At 55.6% G+C, this 24,238-nt stretch overlaps 1 protein-coding gene across 2 annotated transcripts in view; it reads left to right on the plus strand.

Annotated features, from left to right (window-relative positions):
• Window positions 1–21,730, plus strand: part of RBM19 (RNA binding motif protein 19) — a 143,456-nt gene extending 121,726 nt beyond the window's left edge. Inside the window, exons 24-25 of one of the 2 annotated variants that reach the window (XM_039472191.2) lie at window positions 18,871–18,983; window positions 19,533–21,730. In XM_039472191.2, the coding sequence (XP_039328125.2) occupies window positions 18,871–18,968 (98 nt within the window). In that variant the 3' untranslated portion in view covers window positions 18,969–18,983; window positions 19,533–21,730. Of the gene's footprint in view, window positions 1–18,870 lie in introns of both variants that reach the window. The other variant, XM_039472190.2, reaches the window with a different exon arrangement.
• The last annotated feature ends 2,508 nt before the right edge of the window (window positions 21,731–24,238 follow it).

Genomic DNA, 24,238 nt, shown 5'->3' on the forward strand with positions numbered 1-24,238 from the left:
TGCAGTGAACCAAGATCGCACCACTGCACTCCAGCCTGGGTGACAGAGCAAGACTCCATCTCAAAAAAAAAGAAAGAAAAAGTCCAGGCCTTTATTAAATCTGGGGTGTGTGAGTGTTTACTGGCTACATGGCTTTGGCACTTCTGACTCATCCAGACTGTGAACCCAAGATCTGTGGGGTTCCTTCCAGAAATTGAGAGAATGAGTAACAAATCATAATGACCAACATGGCTGGCCCTTCAGAATTGACACAGCATGTGCCCGTAAAAGGCCCTGTCATGTGCATGTTTCATTGTCTGCATAGCACAGATGCAGAAGCCGACACGCGGTGGTGAGATGAGGCCCCTGAGGGCAGGCTTGAGTGTCAGAGCCAAGCCACGCGTTTCCACCCCTCTGAGTCCTTCTGAAAGAGCCCTGCCCTCCCAGGTTCTAGATGGGGACATCAGCTCTGGGGTCCCCAAGTGATGAGAACTAAGGGACCCTTCCCCAGTGCCACAGAAGATGGGCCGAGGCCCCAGGAGGGAACAGAATTCACGTCATAAGAAAGAGCTTGTCATGCAGTGGCAGCTGACAGGGGTATAGGAAGTGGCAACGGAGCACGGGATGCCGGGGCGCCCCGAGGGGAGCAGTGCCAGAGCTCTTACCTCCCCAGGGGCTGAAAGGGCAGCGGGAGGACGTGATATCCCTGGGGCCCAGTAAGGGCAGGAGCCTAGGAGCAGCTACCAGTGGGCACCGCACGTGGAAGGACAGCCCCTGCCAGAGGACAGCAGCGTGGCCGGAAGGGGCTGGGATCAGTCTGCTGCAGCTCTCTCTCCCGCCCATCAGGCCACTCCACTTGTCAGCCACAGGCCCAGGTTGTCCCTGTGACGCCCTCAATAGGGTTCAGCCTTCCCGGGACAGAGCAGGACCGCGGATGGATGTGGCAGGACCAGAGAATGTCCAGCATGTAGAGTGGCCTACGTACACGTCCGGGCATGTTGCCAGCGGTAGAGGTGGTGTTTTCCTGGGGGCAGGAGCAGCCCTGAGGAACAGTGCCTGGGCCATCCGCAGGGGTCGGGGCCGAGCACAGCGGAGTGTTAGATCTCCCTGCTGGCCTCGCCTGTCTGGACCAGGAAAAGAAGGCAAGAAGGTGGCCTGCGAGTTTGGAGCCAAAGAGTCTGAATTACTCATTGCATTTTTCAGCACTGTTTTCCAAAGAACTAAAGAACACACTCTGTAGAATACGGCGTGATGTAAGATGGGGATGGTTTTTTTTAGCTCAGAATCCGTGGAACTTTGTCTTCCTGGGTCCCAGTATGGCTGGCCTCAGAGGGACTGGGAACGCCTGGAAGTTGCATTATACAGTTTGTGTTTATGTGTGTGTCTGGCAAGAGGATCTTTTTTTTTCCAGCGGGTTTTCTAGGAGGTCATGGACCCCAAAAGGTTTAAGAAGCACCAGCTTAGGGAAAAGAGTGTTAGCAAGACCTGGGTTCTGCATCTAGCTGTGTGTCCCAGGGTGAGTGGCTGTGCCCTGTGGGCTTTTGTTTTCTCATGTGAAAGATGCTGTTAACAAGGGTACCCACTTCTGGAATTCATTTGACAGTGATCAGGAAAGTAGCAAAAGCCGCAGTAACAGCTTCCCTTGCTGGGGACCAGGAACTCTTCTATATCCCTTGCAGTGCGGGGTCTCATGTCATTCACATACCGCCCCTGTGAGTGAGACGCCGTTCGTCTCCCCATTCTGCAGATGAGGGAACTGAGGCATGCAGCGGTGACGCACTTTGCTCAAGGTCACACAGGTAGCAAATGGTGAACATGGACAGTACGCAGCTTTACCTCCCTATCTATCCATCCTCCCCTGGCAGTGCGACACTGGCTTGGGGAAACAGGGTGATGCCTGGAGCGTGTCCAGCACAGAGCAGGCGCGCTGGAGGGGTCAGTCTCTCTCGCCCACCAAGACACCCATTGTCCAACTGATGTCTCTGAGACACAGGAGGTGCCCGCAGCAGCCCCAAATGTTCAGAATAGGCCCGCTGGCCTCCTGCCCTCCTGGCCAGACCCTTCTCCCCACTCTGTGCCTTTTTCTCATGGAGAAAAATTACCAGCTCATGTGTGTCAAAATCCGCATTGTTCAGAGCTCCCAGGGCTCTGGCAGACCCCAAGGGCAAGTGAGGTCCGTGCCCAGTTTCCTCCCCCGGCTCTGGCCTCGGCCCTGAACTCTGCCAGGAGGGCACTCAGATCCCAGGTGGAGGCTGCTGAGCTCTCTGAGGCTGCAACAAAGGCCCTGCAGAATGTGGGCCACTGAATGAAAGGCGGGCATCTTCATTCCTCAGGGCCCGGCAGGAAGCATGCCGGTGACCCCGTGGCCTGTGAGCCACACTCAGGGACAGTGGGAGGTGGCTAAAACAGATCGACTGGAGCTTTGGCGCCAGCTGAAGCCCTTGATGTGGTCGGTGGCACCAATGTGAATAACCCAGGAGTGCCCCTGCCCAGCTCCTTCCCAGCTCTCCCAGGACTGGCCTCATCTCCCGTGGGTCCCTGAGGCACCTAGGTCAAAGCAGAACGTTCAGTTTGCAGTTCAAGCTAAATAATACCAATTATTATTTCTGTAACTAGCAATCTTCATGTGTCAAACCTTACTAAACGGGCAGGTGCTAGCTGCAGGCTTTCATGGGTATGAATCCTGCAAAATCCTGGGAGGTACATACAGGTCCTTAGATAACTTCGATTTGTCATAATTAATAAGAAAAAAAAACGCCTTCCCATCCAGGGCCACTGTGTGCAGTTTGTGTGTCCCTCCGTGAAGTTCCAGCGTTCTCCCCGTGGACTTTGCGTGTTCTCCCCATGGAGGATTTCTCCAGGTCCTCCGGTTTCCTCCCACGTCCCAAAGCGATGCACACTAGGTGAACTGGCATGTCTCAGTGGCCCCAGAGTGGGGGAGTGCAGTTGTGTGTGTGATGGGTGCCCTGCCCGGGGCAGGTTCCCTCCCAGTGTCCTGAGCTGCCAGGAGAGGCTCTGGCCACCTGCAGCCCGGAACTGGAATCGTCGGGTAAATCATCTTCGTCCTTGTTTTTACTCATCTGTCTTAAATGTATGCTTAGCTCCCGTTTATTTCAGCGTTCAATATTTAGAGGTTTTGGTGTCTTTATTCAGAAGTTTGGTGATGTTTTTGTTGCTGGAAATACACCTAGGAGTGTAGCTCTTGTTTACATCCGTTAGCCTGTGCTAACATTGGTTTAGCTATACATCTTTTCACTTGAGTTGCGATTTCCAAGAACCTGTGAACCTGTCAATTTACTGTGCTGTCTCAGTCCTCTGTTTTAGAGATGAGAAAACAGGCACAGAGAGGGCAAGCAAGGGCACCCAGCTGTTGACCGCAGAGCCAGGTTTCAAACCTAACTGGTTTTCCGCCATCCAGCTGACCTGAGTGGCTGCCCGCTGCGTTTTACCCAAGTGCGTCCTCATACCCATTCTGTGACCTCAGGCAAGTCGCTCTGCCTCAGCTCTGTCATTGGTGCGATGGGGCCACGGTGCCCACTTCATTAGGGACATTGTGGGGCTCAGCGGAGGGGACGCCTATAAAGGAGATGGCACACAACTGGCACGTCTCTTGCAGTCCACAAATACAATTGTCGGGGCATCATTACTTACCTTGGGGTCACTCACTCTTCCTTTTGTGAGTTGCCAAGAACACTCCCACTTCCTTGCGCTCCAGCCATTCAGGCCAGGCTAGGGGAGGATGCTCTCTGGGCAAAGGACTGAGACACAGAGGCAAGCCCTGGGGTTTCTAAGCTTGGGCAGTAGTGTGTGTTTGTGTGTGTGTTTGTGTTTGTGTTTGTGTGGAGGGGGGGCTAAGTAGGAGGATGGGAATGCCTGACATAGGCATTGCTTGGGACGTGTGTGTGTGTGTGTGTGTGTGTGTGTGTGTGTGTGTGTGTAGTAGGAGGATGTGTATGTCTGACACATAAGCATTGCTGGGGGGGGTGTGTTTAGTGAGTAGGGAGATGGGTATGTCTGATACGTAAGCATTACTTGAGACGTGTGTGTGTGTGTATGTTTGTGTGTGTGTGTAGTGAGTAGGGGGGTGGGTATGTTTGATACATAAGCATTGCTTGGGATTGTGTGTGTGTGTGTGTGTAGTATGTAGGAGGATGGGTGTGTCTGACACATAAGCATTGCTTGGGACGTGTGTGTGTGTGTGTGTGTGTAAGAGGATGGTGTGCCTGACACATAAGCATTTCTTGGGACGTGTGTGTGTGTGTGTGTGTGTGTGTGTGTGTGTGTATGTAGTAAGTAGCGGGGTGGGTATGTCCGATACATAAGCATTGCTTGGGACGTGTATGTGTGTGTGTGTGTGTGTGTGTGTGTGTGTGTGTGTGTGTGTGTGTGTCTGTGTGTGTGTAGTAAGAGGACAGTGTGCCTGGCACATAAGCATTGTTCAGGATAGGATGTTTACATCTAGCCACAGATGCCACCTGTTCTCCCTTGTCTCTAGGACATAGCACAGATCCTGGCACCTAGTAGGAGCTTACTAGTGCCCAGGTGCCATGAGGAGGGGGAGAAGGACTCGTTGATGCTGCAGCAGTAGTCGTAATGTCCTGCCTTCCGAGGCAGATACGAGAACTCATTGTGCTCCACATGCAGTCTCCAGCTCTCTGCTTATCCGGGTTCCTTATTGGCAGCCAAAAGAAGCTTGTTGTCAACCCCCCAGCGCCTCTCCACCAAGCAGAAGCCTTCATTTTATCCATTGCCCCTGTATAATGGCAGGGCATTATATTTTTCCGTGCAAGTTGATGCTTGCAAAACACCTGTCAAATTGAACAGCGAAGGACAGGGCTTTGAAAGTCATTGTAAAAGTTGGCCTGAGTAGGTAAAGACCTTGACACCAGACAGAGATGCTTTCAAAAGGGAATAGCAAGACAGACATTTTCCACCAAACCGCCCTCCCCATCTCCCCTGTCCTCTTCCTGCCCCTGCCCGCTGCCCCACGCCTCCCTCCCTTCCTTGCCGGCCAAGAATCAGATTTCTCATCTCCAGCGCAGCAGCCCTGTGGTAGGTGAAGTGCTATTCTTCACTGCCTTGCATGTGGGAGTTTGAAAAGAGAGAGCAAGGAGGGAAGAAAGAGGAAAGTCCACCGCTGGCTGTGTCCTTTTCTTCCTGAGCGTGTTACAAACCAGCAGGGTCACGGCATCAAGAAGCTTTCAGGGCCACGGCAGGCCACGGTACCTGCGAGCGCAGCCGAGAGAATATAATGGTATGGAAGAAATCTGAGCGCAGAACCCTCTGTTTTACAGCACTCACAGGCAGGGAGGCTGGGCAAACAGGCTTTTATTTGGCCGGGAGCGTGGCTCTGCTTCCCCGTGTTGTCTTATTCCAGCTGGGGAGGACTGATGGGCTGTGGTTAGCGTCTCTCCCTTTCACCTCTGGAGCTGGAAGCGCAGACATGACCAGCATGGTGAGTGGCTGGCAGCGGCACCTTCCCCCCGCCTGCCCAAGCCAGGCTGGGCTGGGGCGGGGAATCTATGGGCAGAGCACCCAGAAAAGCACTCTTCTGGCACAGGTGGGTGGCTGTCCCCGTCGATCGCTGGCCTCTAGCACACAGTCACCCTCCAAGCCTCACAGGGGGCAGGGAAGGAGCCTGATTGCTAGAGCCCTGGTCCCAGCAGCCCCCACTGCCCCCCAGCCAGAGTGTCAGAGATGCAGCTTTCCCCTACACCCCATCTTCTCATGATTCCCTCATCATACCCCTCCCCCCGTCCTCCGCGAATGCCACAGCCTGCCATCAGGTGCTCACGTGTGCAATTAAGATCATTCTCCGTGTGACACTTTATCCTTTGGGGGCTACAAGACCCTTTGTCTGGGCCCTGCATCTAGCACAGAGAATGGGCACTCAGTGACCATTTGTGGGGTAAAAAAAATGAACACAAATAAGAACCTAATCATCAGGATGATGATTAGAATTTAATTGAGCATCTAATAGGTACTGGGCACTGTGTGAGTGTTAACTCGGTTCATCTTCACAGTCACCCCACAAAGAAGGAAGCCGGGGCTCAGAACAGCTGGCCGATGGGTACAGGCCCCACACTCACCCAGGTGTGCCGTCGGCACTGGAGCCCTGTGTGGTCTGAAGCCAGATATTCCTGACCATGTGCCTCGACGCACCGCTGGTCTAAAAAAGCAATCGTGTAATTTCTTATCAAGATCAAGTCAGGTGAAAAGGAAAGAGGGCAAGAGCGTGTTGTCACAGACTGACCGTGTGCAGAGAGTAATGCCAAGTAGTTTTACATAACTCAGTCTCATTTCAGCCTCGCTAAGAACAGTGTTGCTCCCATTTTACTGAGGCACAACCAAGACCCAGAGCAGTGTGGTGCCCGGCCTGAAGGCGTACAGGTCTGCACACTGCACAACTGTGTCTAACAGTTCCTGGCTGTTCCGTCACACCCTGTATCCCAACACCCTCAATCTCAGATTGCCCTCTGTTTATTGGTTCTGGGCCCCAATCCAGGTACAGCAGCAGTTGGAAACCACAGCCTACAGTCTGTTTTTATAAATAAAGTTTTATTGGGACACAGGCACGCCTATTTGTTCATATACTGACTAGGGCTACTTTCTTCCACTGCAAGGACAAAGTTGAGTGGTTGTGACAGAGACCCTATGGCCCACCAAGCCTAAAGTATTTACTTGCTGGCCCATCACAGAAACGGCTTGCAGCCCCTGGGCCTTATGAAATGACTGTCCTTATTTTATCCAAAAGCCAGGGATGGCTAATTACTCCCACAGTGACCCCTCCCTTTCTCAGAGCATATAACCCTAGAGCAGGCGTCCCCAAACTTTTTACACAGAGGGCCAGTTCACTGTCTCTCAGACCGTTGGAGGGCCACCACATACTGTGCTCCTCTCACTGAGCACCAATGAAAGAGGTGCCCCTTCCTGAAGTGCGGCGGGGGCCAGATAAATGGCCTCAGGGGGCCGCATGCGGCCCACGGGCCATAGTTTGGGGACGCCTGCCCTAAAGGCATCAAAACTGCCCCCCCAAGGCAACTAGAGTCCTCTGCTTAGATCTCCAGCTTCCCCATAGGAGGCTCCATTCATTCATTCATTCATTCACTCAACAGTTCTCTGATTACCTAATTATCAAGCTGTGCTCTAGGCACTGAGGGTAAAGCAGTGTTCAAAAGAGAAAGTCCTCCCTCGGAGCTGATAACTTGAGTGAAAGAGACAGATGTTTGCCCACCTCCCCCATCCCACCAAAAAAACTAAATAGCAACAAAGTTCTGGATGATACCAAGTCCTAGTGGAAATTAGAAAGGGTAACGTAAGGCTAGATGCAATGGCTCACACCTGTAATCCCAGTGCTTTGAGAGGCGGAGGCAGAAGGATCAGTTGAGCCCAGGAGTTTGAAACCAGCCTGAGCCACATGGCAAGACCCATCTCTACAAAAAAAAAATTAAAAATTCACCAGGCATGGTGACGCACACCTGTAGTCCCAGCTGCTCGGGAGGCTGAGGTGGGATGATTGCTTGAGCCCAGGCAGTCAAGGCTGCAGCGAGCTGTGATTGCTCCACTGCACTCCAGCTTGGGCAACAGAGCAAGACTCTGTCTCCTTAAAAAAAGGAAGAAAGAAAGAAAAGAAAGGATGGTATAATCAGCTCTTCAGGGCCGGAGAGGGAAAGGAGAGATTCCAGATGTGGTGGTTGGGTTGGGAAGTCTTTCTGCTGAGTCAGTGTTTCTGTGATTCAAAGGCACCAACCAGCCAAAGAGCTGAGGGAAGCATCCCAGGTAGCAGAAGCCGCAGGTGCTCGGGTCCCAGGGCAGCGTGTGTTCAGAGCAGGCAGAGGGGCCAGCGGGGCTCCTCCTGGGGCCTTCTCTGGCCTGGCAAGAAGCTCAGCTTGTGTTCAAGGTGCAGTGGGAACCTCCAGGAAGATTTGAGAAGAGTCTCAAGACCCGATTCACACGGTCAGACCCCATCCCCTGCATTGTCGAGGGGCAAGGATGGAGGCCAGGGGTCCCATCCAGGTCAGCAAGGGCTGGGGTGCAGCGGCTGTGAGGGTGAGGAAACAGGTGGCTTGGGCGTTTTTGGTGAAGATAGAGCCAGCCAGACATGCTTCTGGAAGGGAGGAGAAAAATCAAAACTTGTACATAGGTTTTTGCTCTTAAACCACTCACAGGATGGTGGTGCTGCATGGCGAGTGGAGGCCCAGGAAGCGGGAAAGAACAGGTGGCTGGGCGGGGGTGTTCGGAACGGCTTGGATTTGAGACACTATTAGGACTCTTCTCTATGTCAGGCAGATAGATATATGAGTTGGGAGCTCAGGGGCGAAGTCTGGGCTGAGATATAAATTTGGAAGTCATCAGCAGACAGATGATATTTAAAGCCTGCAAGAGTTCACCCACTCCCCCCTTCCATAACTTAATCACTCACAGGACCACACATTTTCAAAAGAGTGGAGACCTGGAGAGCCCGTTATCCCCCACGTCAACCCTTGCAAATAGGCCTCCTTGATCTTGCCTATGAAAACATAATCATCGGACTTGAAAACTCACAGTCGGCAAAGTTCAAGCGAGGATGCGAAGTCACAGAATTTATTATTCAGAATATCCCTTGGTCATGATTCCTTCCATCCACCTGGAGACAGGTTTTCTGAAAGCTTCCCATTTTCATTCCTTCACCTGAGTCCTCCCTGTTTTCTCCTGGAGACTTGCCTGTGGCACCCCTTCCTCCGGAGGTATTGAAGGCCTAAGTAGGAGGCGGGCAAAGAGGGAGACTGTTCCGATTGCCATAGCAGGTCCTGACAGGAAAGGCCGAGACTGGGTGGAGCCCGGGATGGGCAGGTGTTTTATCCCTGACCTGATCGAAATGATCACTTTTTGGCTGGGCGAGGTGGCTCACACCTGTAATCCCAGCACTTTGGGAAGCTGAGGTGAGTGGATCACTTGAGCCCAGGAGTTTGAGACCAGCCTGGCCAACATGGCAAAACCTCATCTCTACTAAAAATACACAAATTAGACGTGGTGGTGCGCACCTGTAATCCCAGCTACTCAGGAGGCTGAGGCAGGAGAATCACTTGAACCCAGGAGACAGAAAGTTGCAGTGAGCCGAGATCATGCCACTGTACTCCAACCTGGGCGACTGAGAGAGACTCAGTCTCAAACAAACAAACAAACAAACAAACAAAACAGAAAAGAAAAGATCACTTTCTGTGTTCAGGGTGGTGAATTTCGATCTATCTCCAGCTCCTGGTCACGCTGGCAAGTAGTTCCAGAAGAGGTTGAGATTGGCCAGGAGACCCACTCTTTCTCACACCCCTGGCTACCACAGCTGCTGGAGGCCAAATCCAGAGGAGGAAAATCAAGGAGAGGGAATTGTTTTGGTCAAGGCAGTTCTCAAGTATGCGTCCAAGTGGTGCACGTGGCTGGCCGTGCAGGGAGCCCGATCAGAGAGCTGGGGGCCCTGGAGGCCAGCTGGAGCAGGTATCGCCAAGTCACCCCCTCCTCTCTCCTCCCACTCCCCACACCCGAGCCTCACTGGGTGGTGTTTTGGAAATAATTCCAAGTGCTTCAGCAATATCCCACACACTCTCTTCCCCTTCCCCTGGGAGCGGCTGTCCGTGCAGGGAAGGTACTTGCTCCCAATCCAGCTAAATTGTTATTGACTTGTGTTCTCTGCGTTCTGCAAACATTTCACTCAGCCATCGCCAGCAAGGCCAGGAATCCCTGCTAGGGCTAACGGGGAAGCCAGCTGTGCCGGGCCATTTCTCGTGCTCTTCCTCATCGATCACGGAATTAAACTGACAGAAGGAGAATTTCAGAGTGACTTGGGAGGGGCAGGGGCTGGTCTGGGATTGGATGATGGTTTGGGGACTTGGGGACCAGAGTGCTAGAAATGGAGGCAGGAGGAAGGTGGGTTTTCCTCCAGGGTTGTAGCTGGTGGTAGGGGGTGGCCAGTTTTATTTCTGTACTGTAGGCTGGCCCAGCCGGGGGAAACCCAAGGAAAACACACAGACAAGGTTTTTAATACAGCTGCATGACCGCCAGTGAAACTAGTGTTTGGTAGACAGAAAAGAGAGAGAGAAAAAAGCAGAGACCACACTGGCAAGCTGTCGGCTGAAATTAGATCTTTATTTTGCCTGCCACGTATGAAAACAATGGTTTTGAATGAAGCATCACTATTTTGCTATTGAAAGGTTTGACCTGAAAATCAAGATGCTGACATCTTTTGGAAAATCAGGTTTGGCCAGCCTGGTTCCACATTCCCACAGGGCTCCAGGCCCAAGGAATGGCTGCAGGTGTATACAAAGGCCAGGCTTCCCAGCGGTCACTGTGCATAGCAGGAATGGCTGCAGGTTTATTCAAAGGCTGGGCTTCCCAGCAGTCACCACGCATAGCCATCTCTGCAGTCTCCCACACCCCCTGGACTGTGAGATGCCATCATATTCCTACCTGGACCCTCGGGCCTTTGCACCTACCCGTCCTGGTGCAGACATCATTACACCTTGGCCCTGTGAGATGTTACCAGCTGCTCCCTTTCAGCCTCTGCTTTCCAACCTACGGCCTGTGCCAAGGGAAAATAGATCAGTAGCTAATGTGGACCAAGCCCTAGCACCTGGAAGTCCTCCAGGCCTGAGGCAGAGGAGTCAGGGACACCTTCCCACCTTTCCTGGTTCTTTTTCCCTTTTCCCTCTGCAGTAAGCCACCTTCACCAGGACGTTCCCCTTGCTTCCCAGCCCGCACAGGTCTCCCAGCATCTGTAACTAACACAAACACGTGGGGCCAAGGCCGGAAGCCCCCAGGCATAGCCCATGCGCACAGCCCTAGCTCAGGATAAATCCGCCGGAATCCAGGCTGCAGTGCCTTCACCAGCCCCTATGTATGGGGTTGTGCGTGGCCTGTCGTGGAATTCTGCACACACACAGGACACCCAGAGCACAAAGCGTGGTCGCGCTCCACCCACCCGCCGCCGCATACCCCAGTCTCCGGCCCCTCAGGGAACCAGAGTCCTCAGCACCAAGATTAATAACAGCAGTCGTTATAGCAGTCACAATATCCCGTGCCCACCCCAGGCCATTTGCATGAGAACCTCTGGAGGGAAGATCCAGGCATCAGTAGTCTCCTAGCTGATGCTGTCAGACAGCTAGGTTGAGAACCAATGGCCTTTGAAAGGGAAATCGCTGCTACCCGGCCCGGATCTGTTCACTCTTTTCCTGTCTAGACCCTGCTTCCTAGGGAGGCTGGGCTGGGGATGTCCCCCACTGCAGGCCGGGCTGTGCTATGCTGTGCCAGCAGGGCTGGAGCCAGCCCTGTGGCAGCTCAAGGTCCTGCTTGGAGAGTGCGGCCACTTGACTCTTGAGAGCCCTAGTGTGGCTGCCTCCTCGTCTGAAACATGGGACAATGATGTCACCTAGCTGGTGGAATTTCCAAAAGTCCAAAGCCAGCAGGTGCCTCAGGAGTGGTCCCTGCCACTTGCCCCTCAGCCTTATCTTGGGCAGCTGGATTCCCTCTTTGCTGGGCACTGCCTGTCCTCTGAGGTGGCCTCGCAGGACCATTTGATTGATAGCTTTCATGTTTGCCTGGTGCCTCACCGTGCCAGGCCCTGGGCTAAGTGCGCTCATGCTTTATCTCATCAGATCCCCTCTGGTGGGTGCTACTACTGTGTCCTGTCTACAGAAGAGCAAGTTTGGTACCTCAGAGAAGGCTGGGACCACCAAGGGACAGTACTCAGGTCCCACCTCGTCCTGACCACCCTGAGCCCCAGTGTGGCCCCTCTGGCTGGTGGGTTAGTTTATCCTGTGGAGTTTTGTTCACCACCATATCCCCCACATTATTCCTGGCACATGGAGTATGCTTGGTGGTGCTTGCTATGAGTGACTGAAGGCAGGAGCCCATAGGGTCCCCATAAGATCAGCAGAGCAAGCAGCATCCCCATCTAACAGGTGAGAGCACTGAGGTATGGAGCTTAGCAGCTCCTGGGAGTCCCACAGTGGCAAAGGCCAGTCTGCAGCCCAGGCTTCTGCCCACCAGCTCTGAACAAGGACTCTCTCAGATCACACCTAGTTCTTAGAAGGACTGGCTATGTTTTTAAAAGGCACAACTGGCTGGGCGTGGTGCCTCACGCCTGTAATCCCAGCACTTTGAGGAGGCCGAGCCCAGTGGATTGCTTGAGCTCATGAGTTCAAGACCAACCTGGCGAAGATGGTAAAACCTCATCTCTACTAAAAATACAAAAATTAGTTGGGCATGGTGGTGCACACCTGTAATCCCAGCTACTCGGGAGGCTGAGGCAGGAGAATCGCTTGAACCCAGAAAGCAGAGGTTGCAGTGAGCCGAGATCGCTCCAGTGCACTCCAGCCTGGGCAACAAGGTGCGATTCTATTTTTAAAAAAAAAAAAAAAAAAAAAAAGGCACAACCTTAAAACAGCCTCCTGTATCAGTAAAGGGCCATTGGCTTGGTCTTAGGAGCCAGTCCAATCTCCTGAAGAGTACCCTTTATTCTGTGTGTACCTGATGAGTGCCTGCTGTACACAGTGCTGAGATGCAGACCCATTGGGGTATCCAAGGGCTCTGCCCGTGGGGGCTGCAAGATCTGAAGCCAGGGAGGGCAGGGAGAGACCCAGGCAGAGGCACCAGCAGCTGAGGATGGGGGTCTGGCTTGGCCAGCCTTCCAGAGTAGGCAGCCTCCCAAGCCAAGCCAGCCCTCAGGTTCCCAGCCCCCCGGCAGTACCCACACCATGGCACCTCGTACTCCTCAAGGGTAGGAGCTACAGGTGGCTGGTGTCCCCCAGTGGTCCAGGACTGCACATCCTCAGTCTGAAGATTGTAGTGCCTCCCACCCTCCACGCTCTGCCCAACCTCCTTCCTCTCCTCACCCTCCTGTGCCCCTGCCTCCTGCCCTTCACCCCAGCCTCTGGAGTCAGTTCTGGCTCCGGCTTCGCAGAGTTTGTGGAAGCCTTGCCCATCCTCTATCTTGGGAAGTAGCAACTCAGGAGCCTCCAGGAACAGGTAGAAAAGCCCCCTGTCTCCAGGGGCAGCTAGCGCACAGGGGCAGCTACAGGCCTCGTCAGTTACCTGTAGGCGGGGAGGGAACAGGTCTGCCACATTCACGGGTTAGCCATTCCAGTTTCATGCAGATTCTCATGCATCATCTCCCTGTTTTTAAACATTAGTCACTGATTTTCTTTATTCATGACAAATGGTGTCAGCAAATCCAGACGCTCTTCTGTGGGTCCGCAGTGGGAGGCCCTGCTCCATCCCATTGGTCACTTTTTTTTTTTTTTTTTTTTTTGAGACAGTCTCATTCTGTTGCCCAGACTGGAGTGCTGTGGCGTGATCTAGGCTCACTCCTTCGCCTTCCAGGTTCAAACAATTCTTGCTTCAGCCTCCTGAGAGCTGGGATTACAGGCGCCCACAACCACACCTAATTTTTGTATTTTTAATAGAGACAGGGTTTCACCATGTTGGCCAGGCTAGTCTGGAACCCCTTACTCAGGTGATCTACCCATCTTGGCCTTCCAAAGTGCTGGGATTACAGGCATGAGCCAACATGCCAGGCCCCCATTGGTCACTTCTTGATGCTGGGGTCTTGGTTCCCCAGGAAGCAGCCCCTGAGATGTAGATTTGAACAGCCAGCAGGTACCTGGGCGGTGATCCAGGAATGTTGGGGGAAGGGAAGGAAGCCAGTCCAGGGGGGCGGAATGAGCAGATCCCTCTGTGGCCTGCTGACACCCAAGCCCACTGTGGCTTCCTGAAAACCATGTGGCACACACCTCAGGACTGTCCCCCAGGACACAAAGAATGTGAGATGTGTATCCATAGCTCCCATTCACCCCTCTCACTGCTGGTGGGTTGCTCCGGAGGGCCAGAGAACACCTTGGCACTGGAGATGGGGCACTGACCATGGCTGCTGCATTTGTCCTCGTGTTATAGAGGAGGGGAGCGGCCCGCCCTCGTGCTCTCACTAACAGATTCCATCCACAGCCGTAAGAATGACCAACCTGTATTGACAGCTGGCTGTGTGCTAGGCACTGTTGTGAAAGCCTTACATACTTAACATTCATTCTTTTAATAGCCTTACGCACCTTAGGCGTGTAAATTTCATCACCATTCAGTAACTGCAGAAACTGAGAGGAGTCCAGAGAGGTGAAGCACCTTACCTGAGGTTTCCCAGCCAGGAGTAGCAGGGTTTGATCCTGACAGCTCACCCACCCAGCACTGGGCACCCAGCACCCTTCACCCTCCACCTCAGGCCTCTCGGCTCAGAATCCAGCCCTGGGCTTCCTAGCCCAGCGCTTTTCCCCTCCCTAAGCTGTTCACACCTGCCTCTTCCCAGGGCTCCTTTCAGAACTCGCTTCTCCCCTTATCAGCCACACTCTTCTCCCCCGGCTTGCCTCGCCTCGCCTCGCTGTCTGCCTCCGGAACAAAACCCCACGAAGCGCTTTCTCTTGTCCTCCCGACAGCCCCCCGCCCCCGCCCGTGCCTTTCTCCCTGCCTGCCTGTGCCTTCCACGCAGGGCCGACAGCACCAGCCAGGGAAGGGAGAGACACAGGCTGGCATTCTGTCAAGGAATTAATTGAAAAATAAAATCATTAGGTGGGAACTCCAGAAATGCAAAAATGGTGGTTGGAGGTTGGTGGGGAGGGGGGGCAGGACTGGGGGGTTGTCGGGGGACGGCTGAGCTTTTTGTCAAGTTAATTTCTCGGGTATTGATGTTTGGTGACATTCACTTGTTGTTTATCTTCGGGTGCAGCTGTAATACTGAAAGAAAATGCACAGCTTGTTTCGTTTATTTATTTTACACCTTTCTCCGGTTCTGCATTATGTTTGTTTGGTGAAAACCCACTGAGGCTTTTGATGTCGGGGAAGTGGGATTTCAGCAGCTGTTCCCTGCAAACAGGGTGCTCCTCAAGGAAGCAGGGCCAGCGGGGGGTGCCGGGTGTCATTTGCTGGGAACTAGGGCCTGACGCGTCCTCCAGGGGGGCAGTTGGGAGCCCAGCCTGAACCCTGGAAGATACACCAGACCCAGGAGCACAGTCGTGGCTTCTGAGTAGAGTGGGCCCCTGGGCACTCCAGGCCCTATCTGTGAACTTGATCATCTTCATAGCCACCCGGTGAAATGGCCCCTATTTCTATCCCCACTGTGTAGACCAAAAGCTGAGGCCCAGAGAGCTGAAGTGACTGTCCCACGGTCTCTTGGCCGCTCAGTGGCTGAGCTAGAACCTCAGATCATGTGACTTCCATAGCCATGGAGTCAGCGGGCACCAGTGTACCATCTGCGTCCCTTGCCCCATAGCCAGTGTGCGAACTGAGGAGGCAGGACTCACACTTCCCTTGGCCTTGAAGAACCACATCATCTCACTCCTTGACCTGCCAACTATGTACTGATCACGTATCATAAAGCCAGCCTCCCTGTAAGAGCCCCTGCCCTGTGAGCGCTCACTGCCCCAGTGGCCAAGAGAGACATGAAATTAACACCTTTCCTATTGGTAACAGTAATACAGGCGTTGGTCTCAGCACCATCGACTGAGCCCTAACCAGGGGCTGGGCATTTCCCTTTTTACTCATTTTAGCCTCACCACAACCCCTAGTATACCCATTTTACAGGTTAGAAATTGAGGCACAACTATCTGGTTCTTTCTCCATCTCCCCCGCCAGACCAGAAGGCTGTAGGTGGGACCGAGCCAGACTTGTTCCCTAGCATGCCTGGCCCAGAGCAGGTGTCGCAGGAGTCTCTGGCATGTGAGGGGGTAAGAGCGTGAATGAAGGCCCCCGACAACTGCTCCTGGTCTCATCTCTGCTGCTGCTGTCTTTCAGCAACCAACACTCCTTGACCCTCAATTTCCCCTGTCATTCACTCCCTCAGTCTCTCAGCACACATTTATTGAGCATCTGCTATGTGCCAGGCACAGTTTTGGGCACTGCAAATGGAACAGTGGACAAAACAGACAGAAACCCCTGCCCTCCTAGAGCTGACGTTCCAGCCAGGAAGACAGATAGTCAGGGGGAAACATGACACAGTGAGATGGGGAGACGTGCTGTGGGAGAAGTGGACAGGAAAGGGGTGAGGAAGTGTCCATCAGGGCACTCCGGGGGACTTGGGATTTTAAATAAGGAGGGACACTTCGCTGGAAAGCCAAGGCCCCTGAGTGTCTCTGTGGGAAGAGCATTCCAGACCAAGGGAACAAAAGATGCGAGGCCCTGAGGTGGGAGTGCTGGAGGCCAGGAGCCAGGAAGGGGCTTGTGTGCCTGAAGCAGAGTGGGAGCGAAGCAGAGGTGGCAGGGCCTGCTCAGTGGCCCTGGCAGCTGACAGCTTTAGCTTTCCCCAGGTGAGATGGTGCCCATGGAGGCTTGAGCAAAGAGGGGGCATGCTGTGATGGAAGATTTAGCAAGCTCCCCCTGGCTGCTGTTGGAGACTAGGCTCCTGGGAGGGAGGCAGAGGAAGCCAGAGGTGGTGGTGGTGGGGCCCAGGGATGCAGGAGCTCGGGGAAGAAGCACCGAGTCTGAGTCCGGGTTGAGCCAACACAATTGATGGGGCTGGAACTTGCCCCCGAGCCAGCCCCTCGAGTTGTCAGGATGTGGGAGAGAACAAAAAAATCCCAGGAAGAAGGCAGCTGGCGCCATCGCTGGCCACCCCTTAGACTCCAGGCCAGGCCTGGCCTAGGGAGGCAGGGACCCCCACCCCAGGAGTGAGCTGCCTCCCTCCACCCGTGTTAGCAGATGGGAGGGGCAGCAGCTGTCACCTGCAGGCCCTAGTTTGTTGCATTTCTATTTTCTAACTCCTATTACCTGCCCACAGATTCCATTTCCAGAGGCCATTGTGCACCTCCAGGGCTGGCGATTACAAGGAAACTGACAGCGTCTAGGAGGGCATGAGGAAGGAGAGAAAGCGTGTCTGAGCCCTAGGCCGCCACCCCACCACCCCAGCCCACCCCGTCCCCCTCTCCCTTTTCATGATTACCAATGATGGGTACAGCTGCCAGGCCTGAGGCTCCCAGGTGGCAGCCAGGCGGGGGCCTCCCACACTTCCCACACCCTCGCCGTGGGGCAGGCTCTGCCATCTCTCTCTCTCTCACCCTGCTCCAGTCACTCGCTCCCCTTTCCGGGATATTTCACAAGCACTTGCTAGGTGCCAGGCAGTGTGCTAAGGCCAGGGACACAGTGAGCGGGACAACATCCCACACAAAGAAAGGTCTGCAGTAGCGTGGGTACTAAAAAGTGTCAGGGGGTGGGGCGGCATTGGAGCTCAGGTGTGGAGGGAGATCTGGGTGCTGCTGGTGCAAAGGTCTCGAGCAGGGGCAGGTGGGCCCGCTGCAGTGATGCCTCCGGAGGACTTGAGGCTTCCTTAGGGAGTGCTGGATCTGATGCACTGTTTTAGGGAGATCCTTGGTGGGAGGAGGGTCTCTAGTGAGGGGTGAGAGCTGTTTGGATCAGGAATACAGCCGTGGAGATGATGAGAAACGGGGGCAGTGTTTGACTTGATTTGGGAGGGATGAGATTGAAGAAACAGGCTCAGAGAGATGAAGTCACTCGCGCAGGACCACGCAGAGGGGAACCAAGGCTTCATCTCTGGGCCAGGCCCTGTGCTGGCCCTGGGAGGTCTCAGTAGAAAGGGCGAGGCCGCTGCTGTGAGTTCCAGGGAGCTCCCAGCCTGCGGAGAGATGGAGGTAAAGGACCTCAGGATGATATATTGGCGGAGGTGTCTGAGCCATGGAAAGTGAGAGACTTGGACAGCCTCTTTACGCTGCCTCTGTACAAATCAAGCCTTACTGCAAGTTAGGCGGCCCACTGATGGGTGGTTAGACTAGCAGAGGGACTGACAGAGGAAGCCAGCCTGGATCCCAGCCTCCCCCAGCCTCGCTTCTTTCCCAGAGGGCCAAGGGGCCTCACGTGTCCTCTCCTGCCTCCGTTGATCTCCTCGGAGTTCTCTGGCCAGTGCCAGAGACTTTCATGAAAAGCAGAAAGACTGGGCTTCGGTGTGACTGGGGTTCAAATCCTGGCTCCACCACCTCCTAGCTGGGTGACCACAGACCTGCCTGTCTGTGCCTCAGTTCCCTCGCCAGCAAGAGGTAGTTTACCACCTGCCTGTGGGGTTCCTGACAGGAGTGGAGCCATGCTCGTGATGGTGCCTAATTGGGAGTTGCTTGTGGGGCCGGCCCACGTGCCGCTTCCTACCTCCGTGCTTTCTTCATGACCCTGAGTCCCCTCTCCGCACAGAAAATGTCTGCATTCTCCAGAGCCCGAGTCAAATCATCCTCCACTTCAAAGCCATCCTAATTGCCATTCCTTCCATGCCTCCTCTGGAATCCTTGCGCTCTGCATTTGTTCTGTTCACCCGCCACTTATTGAGCACCTGCTGTATGCCAGCCACGCGCTACATCATTAGCCCGACCTCCGAGAAAACAGAAGCAGCTTCCACTTGTTTCCCCAGCCCACAGCTTGGCTCAGCCTCTCCGAAGGGTTTCGGCTTCCTCCAAGCCAAGCTCTGACCTGCTGGGAGGAAGCAGCACAGGAGGCCCCCTCCCTCTTTTTCTCGAGGGAATCCTTTCCCCTGTGGGTGGAAGATGGGGAGGGTATGGCCAGGGAAGCAGGAGAGTTTCTGGGGGTGCGAGGGAGGCAGCCCCACCATGGTGATGCTGAGACTAACCCTGGTGTTTCTCTCTCCTCCTCATCACCCCCTTTGACTCTCTCCCCTGCTCGGCTTTCCTTATTCTGCCACCCTCCCTCCCCTCCCTCTGTGTCTTCTCTCCCTCCGCTCTCTCCCCACTTCCCTCTCTTGCATCCTCTGGCTTCTCTTCTGTCTCATATCTCCCCTCTCCCTCCTTCCTCTGTCATTTCTCTCCTCCTGCCTCACAACCCTCTCGGCTGTTCTTTTCTCCTCTCTTGCCATCTGGGCTCCCACAGAGCCCCCGAAGAAAAAGCGGTCTGTGGTGTTGGACGAGATCCTGGAGCAGCTGGAAGGCAGTGACAGCGACAGCGAGGAGCAGACCCTTCAGCTGTGAGCTGGCGCTGAGAGGGTGCGTGGCTCCGGGGCCCTGGGGACAGGCGCTCCAGCTTCTGCACTCCCCACTATGTGGGGGGAGCAGCAGGCGGCCCCGCCCTGCACTGGTCCAAGGTCGGAGGGGACAGGGAATGAGGAAGGCCTAGGCCACTGCCCGGCGGCCCGGGGCTCCCAGGCTTCACCGGTGACGCGTTCTAGTAGACGTTGACTGCGCACCTGCTCTGTAGCAGGCACAGAAGAATGTAAGGGAGGAGGGCAGGGTGCAGCCGTGTTGGGATGAGATGCTTGGGGCCAGCTACGTGGGGAGCGAGGACCGTTGCTCCCCCGTCCCACCCCAGGAGAGTAAGGGGACGAGGGCCAGCTATCTGGCCTCAGGCTGCCTGGACATGAAACTGCATGTCCAAGCTCAAGCTGGGAGACCCCGGCCCAGTTTCCTACCTCCTGGGGCCAGCCTTCCCATTTCTAGCTGGTTCTTAACCTCATACAGTTTTAGAGAGAAATCAACACAATAATACATGAAGAGTGCCAGGCACGATGCTGAGCCCTGCTCCTCCTCCCGCTCCAGGGCTGCTGAGCTAGAATTCCCACCTACATCTTTCTAAGGGACTGTTCACGGCTTGAGACCTGGCCTCTGTCCCACCCATCCGTGTCGCTTGGGACCACAAGCCCTGGTTCTGTCACCCAGGGAAGCCTCCCAGTGGCTCACGAAGCATCAAGCTCCAAGCCCAGATGCCAAGCTCTCCTGCTGAGCCGAATGATGTCACTCCTGGCGGCCGCGTTCTACTCATGGGCCTGGAGCCCTGTGAAACGCATCGAGGTCCTCTCCACTGGCCAGCAGCATCCCCAGGCTTCTCTCAGGCACCTGTGGGCACATTTCCTCCAGCCTGAGACACAGCCTTCTGCCTGGAAGGGCCTGTGCCAGCAGCAGCCAGAGGGCAAGCTGGAGAGGGCAGAGCAACAACTGCGGCACATCTCACCTTGGGTTGAGTCCGGACGTCACCTTTGCCCAAGGTGTAACCTCAGACTAATGATAGCCTGTCTGAGCCTCTGTTTTTCTCTCTAGGAAATGGGGGTGATCATTGTGCCTACCTCAAATAGATGGTGCCAGAATTAAGTGAGTCAAGCCAAGCAAAGCCCAGAGAAGATTCTCATCAGCACTTTTGTTTGCTTCATTTAGAGTCACTGGGTGGGGCTCTAAGTAAGAGTTCGGGAATCGTCAGGCTTTGTGCATAAAACGTGGTCTGTGCATGTTGGTGGGGATGAGGTTCCGGTCTTCACCCAGTTTTCGGAGTGGCCCAGAGCCCAGGCAAGGCCACATGGAGCTGGCAGCCTGCAAGACCAAGCTGTGCCTCGTGTCCTCTAGGGCAGACGCCCCCTTAGCCATCCGAGCTCATCCCTGAGAATTCATGGAAACAAAAAACACAGAATGGCTTGTTCCCCAACCCTTTGTTTTTAAGTTTTTCAGGGACAGGACGCAGTAGCACAGTTATGGCTCACTGTAGCTTCAAGTGATCCTCCCATGTTGGCCTCCCAAAGTGCTGAGATTACAGGTGTGAGCCATCATGCCCAGCCATATTCTCCAGCTTTTAGAATGGAGTGGCTCACAGAGTCATATTGACCAGCCTTCAGGATGTGGGGGCTGAGCAGTGAGGTTGCTGTTAAACCACACCCAGGCCGACCCTCAGGTGACCAGGCTCCCAAGTTGCTGTGGGTCTTGTAGAATGAAAGGGCTGGAGACCGACCTCGTGCCTTCCCACTGCTCATCCTGTTCGGCGGCACGTGGCTCCTTCTGGCTGAACCTCTGGTCTCTACAATTTGTCCTCACGTTTCCACACCACCGGAGCCAGTGGGGATGGCCAGCTGGTCACCAGAAATAAGATGTAGACCCATGGGCCTGGCGCAGAGGCAGGCATCTTTTGGCACCAACTTAACTGGCCAGGAGGATGCTTCTAGAACCTCCCCCAGACCAGGATTCGGCCCCATCCGGGGCTTGGTGCAGGGTGAACAAGCATGGGCTCTGCACTGGGGCTGCCTGGGCTCCGTAACGGTTCACCACTCTCCCGAGCTCACACGGTGGAGTGATGAGAATCAGGGCCATCCTGCCCCTCCCGCGTAGCTGCCTTCCCTGTGGCCAAAAGAAAAAGCCAGCGAGCGGAGCAGGTTCGGGAACTGCAGGAGAATGAAACGTGGCAAGAGGAGGGAGAGCTTCCAGCCTCTCACCAGGCCTGGCCCAGAATTGGCGAGGGGGAGTCAGGCAGGCAAGAGACCGTGTCTGAGCCCGGCCCCGGCGGTCCTGTCGGGAAGGGGCAGGGCTGTAAGCACACGGGAGTAGTGGAGGCCACTCCCACAGAGGTCTCGGGGTGCCCTTCATGCCGCGCCCACCCTCATCTCTCTTCTGGTTCAGCCAGTGTGGCCTGACTGATCCGTGAGCTGGATCGTGTCAATCTGCAGCTTCAAACCCTTGAGGCCTCCCCAACACGTGGCAAGTCAAGCCCCACTGCTCACCTCCACACTGTGGCCCGACTGGCCTGACCCTGCACCCGCTGTCCCCGGCCTTCCTCCCGGCGGCCTCCCACCCCAGGGCCCTGGCCCTGGCTCTTCCCTCTGCCCAGATGCCCTTCCCCTAGTCTTCCTGTGTGGCTCCTTTTTATTTTCCTCTGAGATCTTAGTTTAAATCAAGCTTGTCCAGCCCAAGCTTGAGCTTTGAATGTGGCCCAGTACAGATTTGTAAACTTCCTTAAAACATGACATTTTTTTTTGCGATTTTTTTTCTTCTTTTTTTAAGTTCATCAGCTATCACTAGTGTTAGTGTATTTTATGTGTGGCCCAAGACAATTCTCCCAATGTGGCCTAGGGAAGCCAAAAGTTTGGCCGCCCCCGGCTTAACTTCTGCTTCCTCTCCGAGGGAGGCAGCCCCTGATCAGTTCACTGCAGTAGCTACACCCAGCTCCTTTCCACACCCAGCTCCTCTCCACGCCCAGCTCCTCCCTGCGCCCAGCTCCTCTCCACGCCCAGCTCCTCTGTGCACCCAGCTCCTCTCAGCACCCAGCTCCTCCCCGCACCCAGCTCCTCCGTGCACCCAGCTCCTCTCCACGCCCAGCTCCTCCGTGCACCCAGCTCCTCTCCGCACCCAGCTCCTCTCCGCACCCAGCTCCTCCCCGCGCCCAGCTCCTCTCCACGCCCAGCTCCTCTCCACGCCCAGCTCCTCCCCGCACCCAGCTCCTCCGTGCACCCAGCTCCTCTCCACGCCCAGCTCCTCCCTGCACCCAGCTCCTCTCCGCACCCAGCTCCTCCCCGCACCCAGCTCCTCCGTGCACCCAGCTCCTCTCCACACCCAGCTCCTCTGTGCACCCAGCTCCTCTCCACACCCAGCTCCTCCCCGCACCCAGCTCCTCTCCACACCCAGCTCCTCCCTGCACCCAGCTCCTCTCCACGCCCAGCTCCTCCCCGCAGCCAGCTTCTCCATGCACCCAGCTCCTCCCCGCGCCCAGCTCCTCCCCGCGCCCAGCTCCTCCCCGCACCCAGCTTCTCTCCACGCCCAGCTCCTCCCCGCACCCAGCTCCTCTCCACACCCAGCTCCTCCCCGCACCCAGCTCCTCTCCACGCCCAGCTCCTCCCCGCAGCCAGCTTCTCCATGCACCCAGCTCCTCCCCGCGCCCAGCTCCTCCCCGCGCCCAGCTCCTCCCCGCGCCCAGCTCCTCCCCGCACCCAGCTTCTCTCCACGCCCAGCTCCTCCCCGCACCCAGCTCCTCTCCACGCCCAGCGCCTCCCCGCACCCAGCTCCTCTCCACGCCCAGCTCCTCCCCGCGCCCAGCTCCTCCCCACACCCAGCTCCTGTCTGCAGCCAGCCCCCACCCCCATGCCGTCCCTCAGTCGCAGCACTCAGTACAGGGACAACCTGGAGTTTGAGCAAGATCTCAGTGACCCTGAACCTTTTGCCCCTCAAAAATAACAGGAACTAGGAAAGCGATTATGACTTTTACTGAAATCATCATCATTGTTCTAGAATGCAGTAAAGTACAGCCAGGTAGTCATAAAGGAGAGCTTGGGAAAGGCCTGGCCCGGAGGAGGAGGTTTCGTCTCTTCCTCCTTTGGAGAAGAGGGACTGGTGGAAGCGTTTTGTGGGAAATTCCTCCACCCGGCATGTGGCGCTTGAACTGGGAGGCTCTAAGCCTTTGAGCCAAGGCAGCAAGGGACTGATAGCGCTGTCACCGGAAGGGGGACCTGGAGCTTTCTGAAAGGTGGCTTCGGTTGCGTTTGAAGCAATGATGGGTCGTTGGGAGACCCAGACACCCAGAAGGTCTGGGAGAGAAATTACAGAAGTAGACCACAGAGGTGGTGCTGAGGAAGGAGCAGGGCGGTGAGCCTCCTGGCAGGGTCAGGGTGGGGCCGGAGCGGGAAGCAGGCTCAGCCACATCTTAGAGGGGCTGTGACAACCACCACAAGAGAGCCAGGAAGAGAATGACAGAGGTTGGACCAGAGCACACGCCTGGGAGAAGGGAGGGGACGCTAAGAGGCCAGAGGGGCCGGAGGGACACAGGGAGGTGGGAGGTCAACAGGACAAATGCCTCAGAAAAGCCAGAGGCACACGTCGGGACGAGGCCAGCGGCCTGGTGTTCAGTGCAGCTCGGTTAGCCGGGAGGAGCTAGGACAGGCTGTTTCCAGAGTGGGGGGATGGCTGGAACCGAATCTGCTGTCCTCATGTCTGTCCCTCACCCACCGTGGGCCACAGGGGCCTTGGGCTGCATCTCTGAAGCTCCCTTGTCAAGAGGCTTGTATTCAGTTCGGCCAGCGGTGGGCACCAGTGTGCGCCTGGGAGGCTGGCAGAAGGAAACTCCAGGCATCCTCCCTCTCCCTCTGTCCCCAGTGGCATCTCCACCAAAGGTCACCCCTGGATGGGTGAGGAGGGCCCTGGCTTATCTACTGTAGGATGCACGCAGTCAGACTGCAAGAGGGAGATGGGTGGTCCTACCGGGCCTGGAGGAGGGACAGGAGTGAGGGACAGTGGGGACGGGAGGAGGGACAGGAGTGAGGGACAGTCGGGACAGGAGTGGGGGACAGTGGGGATGGGAGGGACAGGAGTGGGGGACAGTGGGGGTGGGAGGAGGGATGGGAGTGAGGGACAGTGGGAAGGGGAGGAGGGACGGGAGTGAGGGACAGTGGGGACGGGAGGAGGGACAGGAGTTAGAGGCAGTAGGGACGGGAGGAGGGACAGGAGTGAGGGGCAGTAGGGACGGGAGGAGGGGCAGTAGGGAGGGGAGGAGGGACAGG

The sequence above is a fragment of the Saimiri boliviensis genome, chromosome 7, assembly GCF_048565385.1.
Source record: "Saimiri boliviensis isolate mSaiBol1 chromosome 7, mSaiBol1.pri, whole genome shotgun sequence".
In the NCBI taxonomy this organism is placed as follows: Eukaryota; Metazoa; Chordata; class Mammalia; order Primates; family Cebidae; genus Saimiri; species Saimiri boliviensis.